General features: G+C 36.6%; 1 protein-coding gene across 2 annotated transcripts in view; it reads right to left on the bottom strand.

The window, feature by feature from the left end:
* RIMS4 (regulating synaptic membrane exocytosis 4) overlaps positions 1-13959 on the bottom strand; it is a 131521-nt gene that overhangs the window by 45166 nt on the left and 72396 nt on the right. Inside the window, exon 2 of one of the 2 annotated variants that reach the window (XM_058178287.1) lies at positions 6435-6576. In XM_058178287.1, coding sequence (XP_058034270.1) covers positions 6435-6576 — 142 coding nt within the window. The remainder of the gene's footprint in view (positions 1-6434; positions 6577-13959) is intronic. The other variant, XM_058178288.1, reaches the window with a different exon arrangement.

The following is a 13959-nucleotide window of genomic DNA, read 5'->3' as shown; positions in this document are numbered from 1 at the left end:
TCAATGTGGGATATATGAGACATTTGCACTATCAGTATCCTGTGGACTAGTCAGCACATTGTAGGCTGGGTAAATGTTATAGGATAGTGTGGAAAAAATTATCTTTTCTTTGTTTGCAATAATCCCTGATCCCTCTTACACATTAGGGCTCTTGTATTTCATCTAAACATTTATATTCCACTTTCTGGCCACATCAACACCCTTCTCAAAATAATTATAATTAAAACAATAAAGCTTCGCTCAGACATATACTCTCAAACACAGTCATGAAAGCATCGTAAAAATTGTGCTGAATGAGTCCAAAGGTCTAGTTCAGCAGTTTATTCCTAAGGTGCCTAAATAAATCATTTCAGTACAATATCTAACCATGGTAGGAGGATGCAAGCATCCCATAGAGTCAATAAAACAAACATAATCTGCTGAAAAAACAAAACAACAACAAAAGACTACTGAATTTCTATCAGAGTTAGTTCCAAGTTTGAAAGAACAGCAGCGATATAAACCTTCTTCTCTTCACTGCAACCAGAGTTCTAAAGGCAGCAATACATGAAAGATAGTCATAAAAGAATTCTGAAGAACGTCTTCATATAGACTGAATATGCAAAAGATTGCAAGGATATGGGAATTAGCTACAGTTTGTGCTTCATGGCTAAAATTGATGTCTGTAAGCCTATGAGGGAATTTTAGACATGTATTGATATATCACATACAGGCTCAGCCCAACTAGAATAGAACTGTCATATTGGAAGAAATCACAAAGGTCATCTATAGTAGTCTGATTAATCCCCGGTGGAGTATAGGATAACCATCCAAGAGAGCCTCTTCTTAAAAACTTCGAGAAATATAGAATCCAAAACCCCCATAGATACTTTGTTCTGCCGTTAGGAAAGTTTTCCTTATATTTTTTAAAAATCTAGGATTTAAATCCTTTGTTCTGGTTCTAGTTTCTGTGGGCATGGAAAATAGTTCTCAGGCAGCTTCGCTATAGCTTTTCTTTATGGATCCAAGCATGGTTATCATGTCTACTTCAATCTTCTCTTCCTAAAGTCCCTGTATCATCTTTGTTGCCGTCCTTTTTTTGGAAATATGTTGCTTAGAGTTGTAAACAGTACTCCAGGTATGGTCTTCTATAAAGGAAGGATTCTAACTGGGTGGAGATTTGTTTTCATGCCTCAATATGTGTCTCAATATATATATAATGCCATTTCACAAAGTGAACTATGTCCTGTGGGCCTTCTTACATGAATAAGATGTAATTCATGTGTTCGGCATGAAATCATGCTGTATGGAAGATTCATGTGGGAGAGACTAGTCCTGCAAATAAGTTGCACATAGATCTTTGAAACAAATGCAGATGGATCAAGATAATAGAATAGAATAAAATAGAATTTTTTATTGGCCAAGTGTGATTGGACACACAAGGAATTTGTCTTGGTGCATATGCTCTCAGTGTACATAAAAGAAAAGATACCTTCATCAAGGTACAACATTTACAACACAATTGATGATCAATATATCAATATAAATCATAATGTACTCTACAAAGCAAATAACAGTGAGCATTTTAGCTCTGTGCTTCATATTGGATGAAATTAATGAACACTTTATAAAAATATCCCCATGCAGAGTGTCATGTCAGAAGGCAGCCTCAAAAACAACAGGTCCTCTAATAAATATTAGTTTTAATTAGATCAGCATCAGTTTACATTTAATCCTAAAACCACAGCTATAACTGACAAGGTAGAGAAGAGTCATAGTTGAAAGCATTAAAAAGGAAGGGATCAACATTTTCAAAGATGGTTTCTACCTGATTGCAATTAATTACAAGGGAATATCTGTCTGTCTGTCTGTCTGTCTGTCTGTCTGTCTGTCTATCTATCTATCTATCTATCTATCTATCTATCTATCTATCTATCTATCTATCTATCTATCTATCTCAGGGGTGAAATCCACCTGGTTCTGACAGGTTCTGGAGAACCGCTAGCAGAAATTTTGAGCAGTTTGGAGAACTGGCAAATACCACATCTGGCTGGCCCCAGAGTGAGGTGGAAATGGAGATTTTGCAATATCGTTCCCCCAGGAGTGGGGAGGGAATGGGGATTTTGCAGTATCCTTCCCCTGGAGTGGGATGGGAATGAGATTTTTCAGTATCCTTTCCCTGCCACACCCACCAAGCCACACCATGCCCACCAAGCCACGCCCACAGAACCGGTAGTAAAAAAAAATGAATTTCAACCATACATACATACATACATACATACATACATACATACATACATATATATATAAACTATGTCACGGTAAAAGCAATGCAGAAGATAGGTGAACCAATGTAACTGTTAGCTTCATTAAGCAATTAATTTTTTTATGAATTCAAATCTAATTGAAAGAATATTAAAGTCAGGGTTGAAAACTGTATTCTACTATGTAAGATCTAGCCTACTATTTTAAGCAATGTTTCTAATGGGGAAGATTTAATCCTTAGTGACGATGCCAGGACTGTATGTTGAACTTTCAACATGGAGAGCATGAATTCTTACATCAAATCATAAAATTGCAAGACAGTGAAGAAAAGTAGAAGATGCATTCTCATGATTAACACATATATTCTGAATGCACTAATTCAAACCATAGGTTATGAAAAATGAAATTACTTCAATATTTGCAAGTAAGCAACCAAGATCAGAGAACATCAAGGACTTCATAATATATAAGTTATACATACAATGCATTTGTTCTTTAGCAGTGTTGCCTTAAATAAATTACAATGGCAATCAGTGCACCGTTAGAAGACTTGAAAGAACAGGTTAAGGACAGATCATCAAGGACATTTGTTGTTGCTAGGAGTCAAAATTACTTAATGGCATATAATCAATCAATCAATAAATCAATCAATTAATCAAATATTGCCTTAAATAAATAATTGCACAATACTATTTCTATGGTACAGGTTTAGTCAGCCGTAACTGAAACCTTAATTCAAACACTTCTTTATTAATCCTTTAGCACTGATTGATTTTGGCAATCAATTGAAAAGGAAATTAAAATGGAGATTCCATGGCAAATATTTATTTAGTGCTTTCCTTCTTTGAACACAGAAAAGACAATAATATAGAATATTCTCTAGTACAGCAAACAGTGTCCAAGTCTAGAAAATAAAAGTGAAATTGGTACTGGAATAAATTTAAGGATTCACATCTCACACTTTCCTTAAACTGCCTATAAATTTTGCCACGATGAGATAATATCAAAAATGTGAGACTGTGTCTGAATTTGGGAACCTTAACCTTTTAATTTGGAAGAAAGCTTTCACTAAGGAATTGTATAAGATAATAATTCTGCTTTTATCGTATTTGATGGAGCCATTGTTTTGTCTATTGTATTAACAGCTATTAATCCCATGACATGAATACTTCAGAGGCATAAATGTCTATCAACTGACATTTTACATTAAGGAAAATATAACCCGCAGGTTATCAAGAATGAAAATGAGCGTTTCCAGATAAGCATGAATTCATATCATTCTCCTTACATCCCATTGATTTATTTAAAAATACCCCAAATGTGACATTTTCTGCATAATGTAAAAGAATCTTTTGTGGATCAATACAAGAGAAGGTCTAGAATATGAGGCAGCTTTTTTATTCTTTCATTCCTCCTCTAACTTTACTGCCAAAACCACAGGTGCATGCCATTAAGGGAGCAACTTTATATTTTGTCCAGATGCAATACTATTTTTAGAATTGCACTGTTATTGCCTTCTCCCCTCTGATCACAGCTGGAAAGTAAAAGCAGCTCACTGTGCAATAAAGATGCTGAGATGTTGCAAGGTATTTGTTGTTTCTCAGGAAAAGTCAGAATATCCTGAATAGGAAGATCTGCTGTCATGTGGCAAACAGTTTTTAGCAGCGGCAAAGGCATAAAAATGCATTCCTGTTCATCTCAGTTTTGTAATACAAACAAGGAGCAGAGCTGCATTATTAAAATTACACAGGAGAATCATTTACTGGAGGCATTTTCATGGAGAATGTAAGTTGTATTATAAGTTACATAGAGCAAAGCAACTTGATGGCAGTGACGAGTGTAATATGATGATGCGAAAAAGCAACCCTGTAAAGGGTTCTTAGTTTTAAATCATCCTTCAAAAATTAACTGAGTCACTTGTCTACATATCAGTTAGAAGGAAATTAACTAGTGAGACAGACAAAATACTGAATGATAAGACAGTGAATGATAAATACTGAATGATAAGACAGTGAAAAGGTTGGCAAAAATTAAATAAGAATATGCAGAGGAGTTTGAATGAATTATCTGCAACTGTCTTTTCAGGAAGAAAAAGGAATAAGGCAAATATTGACATGAAATGAAGAACTAGGATCTAAAACCTAGATTTTACTGACAAACTGAGGACAATTAGTTTGAAGACAATCACCAGGTCCACATAAGAGTCATCTATATATTCTTCAAAAATGTGAATGTAAAATTTGAACTTTTCAATAAAACAGGCAACATGCTCCTTTTTATATTGGAAAACTGGGAAGTGGCCAGTGTTAACATCCATTTTTAAAAAGGAATGGAGAAGAGATCAAGAGAATTACAGGCTGATTAGCTTAAGTGTCTGTTTTAAGCAAATTGATGGGGGGAAATTGCAGCATAGGGGGACATTGGTTCAAAGTGGTCCAAGAAATTGGAACATTGGGAAGAAGACTAGTCCCAGCAACTGGTGCTAGGAGATTGTTGCTAAGAGGATGGAACATACAATAAAGAGCAGTTTTAAGAAGCAATTGGAGGAAGGAGGAAGAAGGAAGAAGGAAGAAGAGGAAAACTGTGTCCTCTGCAGATCCAGAAATGAGTCAATATCATTATCACCATTCCAGTAAGAAGAAAGCAATGTGAAGGGCAGGTTAAAAATGCTATGGATGTGCAGGAGCTTTTGACCAAGCTAAGAGTTAAAAGAAAAGAGTAGAAAATAGAAGATGGGTGAAATCATCAAGCAGAAATACCAGCAAGGGCCTCATACCTGGAAAATATTGATGATAATGTGATTATATATGAGTCGATATTATTATAACTCAATCAATGGTATAATATAGGATAGTGAACTATAGAAATAGAATTTATGTAAATATGAATGTTATGGATGATATTGATACCAATATGGAAATGCTGTAATAAGTAGAAATTTGTGTTTTGTGTTTTGAATGTTGAAAAAAATTAATAAATACATTTAAAAGAGGGTTTCATACCTGGAAAAAGAGAGTCAGAAAGGCAAACATGCCAAAGGAACTTAGGTTAAAAGATTAAAAAAAAGGAGTGCTTTTGGGTTAAAAAGGAATTTTAAAGCAAATTTTAAAAAATGTAAATGCTGCTCAGATAATATAGTGGGATATTTACAGGTGATGGGAATGTACACCTTGCTTCAGTCTTCAAACCAACTCATTTGCATCCAAAAGCCTTGAAAGACCTTGAAGGATGCCATCTCAGGGTTCTGTTCTATGAACTCTGAAACTCACAAAAGATGGGGACAATTCCAAAGGATCAAGGAATGGCCAATATTGTTCCTATCTTCAAAAAAAGGGGGGGGAGGGAAAGAGGGCTCGGACAGATGATCCGCTTGATATTGATACAGTAGATTATTAAGAACATGGTTTATGTAATGCAAGCATTACTTGGCAGGTACCAGCATGGAATTATCATTGTTCTTTGATCTTAAAAGATTCGACCAGATTGCCACCAGATTTTTATGAGGCAGAATGGCTCTGAGCGACAGTGATGTGGATCTTGTGGGAGGAAAGAGTTCAGCATACTGCTGATTTTTCCATAAAAAAAGACAGAGCAGCCACAGCTGCTAAAATTGAGAATATCAGTAATGAATAAAGAAGAAATATAATGGTTAGGGAAAGCAGACAAGACCCAACCCTGATTCTTAGAAATAGGATTTTAATATATGAAATTTTACTGCTTTCTCTACGTGACTAGATCGTTCTCAGAGCTTTGTTTATTGGAACATGTGACTTTTAGGTATCACATGATGTTTAAAAATAACATTATAAACCACCCAGAAGGACAAGTCTGGCTAAAAAACACTCGGATATGTTAAAAAAGTTTTTTTCCAAGGCAGCCTTAGGAATAAGAGGAGCAATGATTGAAACTGTTTTTTTAAATAAAATAAAATAAAGAAAACAATTAAATAATTATTTCAGTTGATGAAAACAAACATAAACCACAAAAAAGTCAGAAGGGGTCTCCCCAAACTGGGGCTAAATTAATTCATGCAGTTCATATAAATAAAGATAAAGTGATGCGCATGAACTAAAGGAAACTCCACCTTTACATATATACTGGTGGAAAACCATCAAAAGCATGAATTGCAGAGAGTGTAGAACCACTTGTTTTTCAACCTGTGCTCCTTCGTCTCTTTGCTCACTACTTACTTTCCTTCTGATCCATAGCTGTTCATACTATCCTCAATGGATTCGTGACTGGCTTGCCGGATAGTTCGACTTGGCATTTCAACAGCCAGTCCAGTTTCTGTACTCCGCTGGATAGCACCTTTGAGTTTCCGGCCATCTCCTTCTAAAGCAAAGAGGAAGAGAGAGGGGGGAAGGAAAAGCGAGGGAAAAGAGAGAGAGAGAGAGAGAGAGAGAGAGAGAGAGAGAGAGAGAGAGAGAGAGAGATGGTTAGACATTTAGACATTGAATTGTTCTGTCCCCCTTCCCACATCACAAATAAGAACGCATGAGCGAGCGTCTAACAGTTATTTAATTTACAACCGACCTGAATTTCTTTTTGTGGATAAAAGACTTGGCAGCTGCAGTTCAAAGGCCTGCCAAGTTACTTATTACTTGGCAGAGACGGGAGTCCACGTGTCAGAAGCCGTTGCCGGGGCAGCCAAGAGTTCACAGAATAATTCCTTCACACAGTCCAGGCCTTAACTCAAAAACAACCGATCCGAAGTTCACGCTTCGTAGTTTTTGTCCGTCACAGGGGCTACGGAGCAACTCCACCCGCTTTTATCCCCTGTGGGGTGTGGCTCAGTGACTCAGCACTCTCTGGGTCTGCCACACCTCTTCCTTTGCTGCGCATGCTTCTCCTTCCTACGCTGTCTGAGATCAATCCAGGATTGATCCTCCTCACCCTCTGTGGGGGCTCCGACACGCCTTCTTCCTGGCCTTCCGCTGGCACCTGAGGTATTGCCAGAAAGGAGGGACCTGGAGAGGGAGGCCTTGTCGGCTCCTCCCCCTCACTCTCAGAGTCATCCTCCTCCAGGAGGCCAGGCTCGGGAGCCGGAGTCACAACATGGATGAAGAGTATTCAGTAATGAAACCCTACATACTAACAGCATGCCTAAAACACCAACAGAAATCTGGAATTTGAAGATCTCTTCCAGATATACAGGCAGTCCTCGATTTATGACCACAATTGAGCTCCACATTTCTGTTACTAAAGTGAGACATTTGTTAAGTGAGTTTTGCTCCTTTTTATGACATTTTTTGCCACAGTTGTTAAGCGAATCACTATAGTTGTTCAGTTAGTAACACAGTTGTTACGTGAATCTGACTTCCCCATCGACTTTGCTAGTCAGAAGGCCTCAAAAGGTGATTACATGGCCCTGGGACATAACATCTGAGTTGCCAAACATCTGAATTTTGATCACATGGCCATAGGCATGTTGCAATGGTGTGAAAAATGGTCATAAGTCACTTTTATCAGTGCTGCTGTAACTTTGAACAATCAGTAAATGAACAGTTGTAAGTCAAGACTACCTCTATTGCCATAACATGTTTCAGCTTTTGTAGATTAAATTAAAGGGAGAACCTTTCTGTCTTTATCCTCCAACAACAAAACTTTTGGGGTTGGTCTTGCCTCCAAATGCTGGTTCAGTTGAAATTACTACACCCACTTATTCCTTTTCTGAGTTCTGTCTTGAGATTTGATTGAAAGAATATTTGTGTATTGTATTAAAAAATTCAATTCTATCTGAAAAATGTCATTTTCAGTGCAAATAGTACAACCACTCATTTAAAATAATAAGACATTGCTGATCAAGTGCAATCAAGAAGAGATTGGGCTATTGTTCTGGATGCAATCAGAAAAGAATGTGCGGTAAGGCTCGGGTGTTTGCTCCTGAGAAAAGACCAGCTCTTAGCATGGCAAACCATTAAATGAACGCTATACAGAGCTACCAGTTGATGCATTATTCATTTATTTAGTATGTAGCAATGAGACATTATCCAGGATACTACTATGTTAATACAGAGTACAGTTATTTGGCTGCCTAAGATTGCTAGTCTGTTCAATTCATGCTTGTTCAATATCCAGAAGAGTACAACGAGGGGCAAACTAACAGCATTCTGCAGCATCATTCAGGGCTTTCTTCCTCCATCGAGGTTGCCTCACTTTCGGGTGGCACATTTGGGCAGGTCCAGCACCAGTTGGATGTGTACTACTGCATGAAGTGGCATTATTTTCCCACCAAAATGGTACCTATTTATCTACTTGCATGTAGCGTGCTTTCGAACTGCTAAGCTGGCAGAAGTCAAGGCAAGTGACATTCGCTCACCCCACCCCCTGGTGCTAGGACTCAAATTACTGGAGCACAGGCCTTCTCGAGTGGCTTTAAGCCACTGAGCCACCACACCTATAACCAGGTGATGCAAATTCAATTGTTTGCAAGCTGAAAGCCCAGTTTTTGAAATCTTTCATACTAAGACTTAGATAACAATGAATAATTTAATTAATTTTTCACATTTGGAGCCAACAAAGTTTGGAGGGCAAGTGAAAGTCATCCCCTCTCTTGCCAATTCATAAATATCATGGAGAATTTTAAGATAAAGGATAGAAAACCAGCAGTTTTCCATATGTTAAGAGTCCAATTTCCTTCAGTCTCATTCAGTAGAATCAGAGATGATATAAGTTGTTGTTTACCTCTTGGATTTATCCACTTATTTTTCTGAGCACCTGTTACTTCTATTCCTGGGAAAAAATTTAAAATCTCTTCTCTTTATGAGTAATAAAAACAGTATGTAGCCAATAAGATGGTGGACGTTATTATTTATGCAACAATTCCTTTTCAGCCACTCTATTTTATTTATTTTATTTCTGTCTTGCAATGTGGTTCATATTTTAATATATTTTTGTCCTGTTTCTTAACTTCGTACTGTAGTCAGATTAGGTTTTTGTGGGATGATTAACCATTTTACCAAAATATGACCAGTTCAAGAAAAAAAAGTCTTACACAGTGCCACTGAGTGATAGTTGATAAAACAATGAATGTTTGACCCACTAACATATCAGTTAATTTCAGCTTCTGCTGAAGTCAAAGCCTGTCCATGTCTTTCTTCTTTACTGTATATCAATTTATCCACCATGAGAGTTCTTACAAGCAGTAATTACAGATGAAGCCGCCACTTATCTAAAACTAGAATCAGTAATGATTATTTATTCCAGTCTTCTGGGAACTTGTTTGCTGCTCCTTATCAGAGGCTCCTGTCACACAGTGATTAAAAAAGATTAAGTGATGTGAAAACTTCATTCACTCTAAACCCATTAAGTAGCTCTATGCCAAGGGAGCAGAGTATACTTTTGGGTGGCTAAGACCACCCTGAGAATTTTCAAAAGTGTACTAGGTTCAAAAAATGGGTGGGAACAGGGTGAAGAGAAGAACCGCTAAATTTGACCTGATCAAATTAATTAAATACAATAGAACTACTCTCAACGCATGTAATATTTTCTCTCAATTCAGTAATCCAAATTAAAGCATCCCAGGCAGATGGCTCTCTAGGCTTTCCTTGAACCTAGCTAATGAAAAGGCGGCTTCCCAACTATGAGTAACTGGTTCTGTTGTTGAACTTCTGCTTTTCTCTAACTTGTATCTGTTATTCCATATCCAACACTTTGGGATAATGGAAAACTGATCTTTACTTTCTATGTGAAATCTTTTCTGGTAACTGAAGCATACTACACTATCCCCTCTCAGCTGTCTTTTCTCCATTTTATATCTGCCCAGATCCTTCAATCTTCTTCACCTTTCCTGAACCTATTTCAGTTTTTTAGAGTCCTTCAAATGTCATGTCGGGGGAACGGAACATAGTGCTTGAGGTGAGATCTGAGCAAAGCAGAATAGAGTGAAATGATTACATCCCATGATCTGTGGTTTCTTCCCAAAATCCCCAAAGCTTCAACCAAAAACTATCTACTGTTGACCTCACCCCACTCCTAAGAGGTCTGTAAGGGGCGTGCATAAGAGCACAAACGTGCCTACCGTTCCTGACCTATTGTTTCCTTCGTTATATCCAATTAATATAGTTATTACATACTCATACTCATATATATGCTTATATATTGTATAATTATTTCATGCTTATGCTTATATATACTGTGTGACAAATAAATAAATAAATAAATAAATAAATAAATAAATAAATAAATAAATAAATAAATAAATAAATGAATGAATGAATGATCTGGAAATAATACTTGGTGTATGATGCAAGCTAAGACTGTCTTTCTTTCTTTCTTTCTTTCTTTCTCTCTCTCTCTCTCTCTCTCTCTCTCTCTCTCTCTCTCTCTCTCTCTTTCTTTCTTTCTTTTACCAATTCACATTGCTGGCTCAGATTCAATTTGCCACTGACTACTATTCCAATATTTTTTTTCACAACTTCTATTATCTGATCCTACACCTGGCATTTAAATTTTGATTCTAAGTGAAATTTTCAACATTACTCTGTTACCAATTTATTCTTATTTTCAGACCATCCTTCCATATCATATCAAGGTCATTTAATTGTATTTCTGTCTTATACTATTAGTGATGCCACCCAATATTGTAACACCTGCAAATTTGATAAGCAGTTTCTCTTCCTATTCATCTAGGTCATTAATAAAAATGCTGAAGAGAACCCAGAACTGATCCTTGTGGCACACCACTTGATACCACTTCAATGTGATGAATAGCTATTGATGAACACTGCTTTTCAAGCAACCTAATTGCAATGCCATCCAGATCACATTTACTTCAGGCTGCAAATGCTAGTTATAAATATGGATACATGGGAAAAATGGGAACCCTAACCCTAATCCTAACTAAATCCATGGCCTATAAGGAAAACTGGTATAAGATGTTTTATTGTTGGCATTTAGCACCAGCGAGGCTGGCCAAGATGTATCCAAATTTAAATCCAAAATGTTGGAAATGTAAACAGGGACAAGGTACCTTCTTTCACTCATGGTGGTCATCAGTGGTGGGATTCAAATTTTTTTACTACCGATTCCGTGGGCATGGTGGGGTAGGGGTGGTGTGGCTTGGTGGGCATGGCAGGGGAAGGATACTGTGGGATCCTTCCCCACTCCAGGTGAAGGTTATTGCAAAATCCACATTTCTTCCCAATCAGCTGGGACTTGGGAGGCAGGGAATGGATGAGGGCGGGGCCAGTCAGAGGTGGTATTTACCAGTTCTCTGAACTATTCAAAATTTCTGCTACTGGTTCTCCAGTACTGGTCAGAACCTGCTGAAACCCACCTCTGGTAATCATGCCCCGAAGCGAAAAGATATCGGACAAAGATACAGAAATGGCTGCAGGATCTAACTAAGTGTCAAATAGAACTTAAACCGGAATTGTTTCTTCTGGGGATATTTAGGGCAAAATAAAAAGATAAAATATTTGATGTTACATATATTAACGGCGGCAAGGATTGCTTTTGCGCAGTATTGGAAGAAAGATTGTATACCACCAGAGGGATTAGTTATTCAAAAAATATTTGATTGCACGGAAATGGATAAACTCACAATAGAGTTAAAGGGAAAGGATGACTCGGAATATTATGCGATATGGGAGAAATAATATGAATGGATAGATAATAGAAATAAGGAATGGAAATGTACATAAAAGAATAGAATGTTTAGAAATAGAATGTATATAATGTACTGAATATTGGTTCTAGTTGTATGAATAATATCATAGATCTGTTAAATATGTAATAGAGATATGTAAAGAGAAAAAAATGCAATAAAAACATGGGAAAAATGTAAGAAAGTAGTGTTAAATTTACACTACCACAATGTAAGAGGATTTTTAAAAAAAATAAAATGATGTATCATAGATATATGACACTGGTCAAGCTGTCAAAAATGAACAAAGAAATATCAAAACTGTGTTGGAAGTGTAAAAATGAAGAGGGGACCTTTTATCATGCATGGTAGACTTATGAAAAAGCAAAGGAATTTTGGGGGCTAATTCATTTCCAAAAGATATTGCAGATTAACATTATGATGAAATCAGAAATTTCTACTGGGTTTTATGGACATTGAACTAGAAAATAAATATGGGAAATTAATACTGCATCTGGAAGAATACTGAAATGCCACAATAGAAGATTGGATTATAAAATTCATGAGGCTTAGAGAAATGCTCTGATAAAGACTTAAAAAAAAAAAAAGATTGGAAACCTTGTATGGACTTTTTGTTGAAAGAAGAAAAGGAAAGAGAAAGAATAAGGTAATAACTACCCAATAGAAAGAAGGGCCAAAGTTATAATTATATTTTTTGTTCTCTTTCTTCCCCTTGTTTTCTCTTTTTCTCATTTACTTACTCCTTAAAGAATAATTTTTATGCTTTTATTGTATTCAAAAATTCTAACAACAAATTTTTAAAAGGTTATTTTTACTTTGCAAATGTATAAATTACTGAAATAACACACATGAATATTTGAGAGAATATATGTGAAAACACAGACTTGTACTTCAGCCCAAATTATATGAGAAAAATATATATAAGTTGACCAAAATTTTGTTTTGTTTTATTTCATTCAGCTGTGCAATAATAAGTAATTTCTTCTTTTTATCCAAAAGCCATTTTTCACCTCCCCATTTAGACCTTTCTGGTTATAAATTCCATTTGCTGTGATCATCAGTTTTCATCAGATCCTTACGTGGCTCTTACTCTCATATTACTAGATAACATTTATTTAATACTTTAGAAAAGTTTCACTTGAGAAGTGCCTTTTCTAACAGTTAAATTAAGTACTACTGATTCAAGACTGAAACACACACACACACACACAAAAACATTTGGTGTAAAGAACCTTACCTTCCAAGAATCTTTGTTTTGCTTTAAAGCAAAACATTAATATGGCCAACATTTCTTTTTCAGCAAAAATTCATTAATGCACCAGCGACAACCTGAGTTCTCATCAGCAATAGCCTTGAGACCCATAAAGCTATTTCTGTGGGTTGTGTTTTCTGCCTATTTTTAAGAAATAGACAAGAAAGCCAGCTTTCTCATCACCATTTAGGTCACCATTCCCATTTTTTTAAAAAATCTATTTTCATGGACTACTTTAAGAAACTGCCCTTGTACCTAGTTGCAATTTAAAAAAAAAAAATTAAAAGAAGGAACTTTAAAAGGGGAACATTTTGTTTGGAGGCACTCTTGTTTGGAGGTCCATTTAAGAATAAATAACTACAGGAAGGGGCTTCAATAGAAGTTTTAATCAATAGTTGGTCCTGCACAGCAACCTAAACAGGTTCATCAGGCACTTGGTCATAAATGCCCACCTCATTAATAGATGTATTTAATTTTTTTAACTTTGAAAAAGATGCATTAATCCCTCTGTGTGTGTGTGTGAGTGTATGTGTGTGTGTGTGTGTGTGTGTGTGTGTATGTGTGTATGGATAGGACGCGGTGGCTTAGTGGCTATTATTGATCGAAAGGTCAGCAGTTCAGCGGTTCAAATTCCTAGCGCCGCATAACAGGGTGAGCTCCCCTTACTTCTCCCAGCTTCTGCCAACCTGGCAGTTCCACAGAACGTAAAAAATGCAAGTAGAAAAATAGGGACCAACTTGGTGGGAAGGTAACAGTGTTCCATTCGCCTTTGGCATTTAGTCATGCCAGCCACATGACCACAGAGATGTCTTCGGACAGCACTGTCTCTTCGGCTTTGAAATGGAGATGAGCACTG

This window comes from Ahaetulla prasina, chromosome 3, assembly GCF_028640845.1.
Source record: "Ahaetulla prasina isolate Xishuangbanna chromosome 3, ASM2864084v1, whole genome shotgun sequence".
NCBI lineage: Eukaryota > Metazoa > Chordata > Lepidosauria > Squamata > Colubridae > Ahaetulla > Ahaetulla prasina.
The sequence above is the reverse complement of the archived record's forward strand: the minus strand, read 5'-3'. Positions and strand labels throughout refer to the sequence as shown.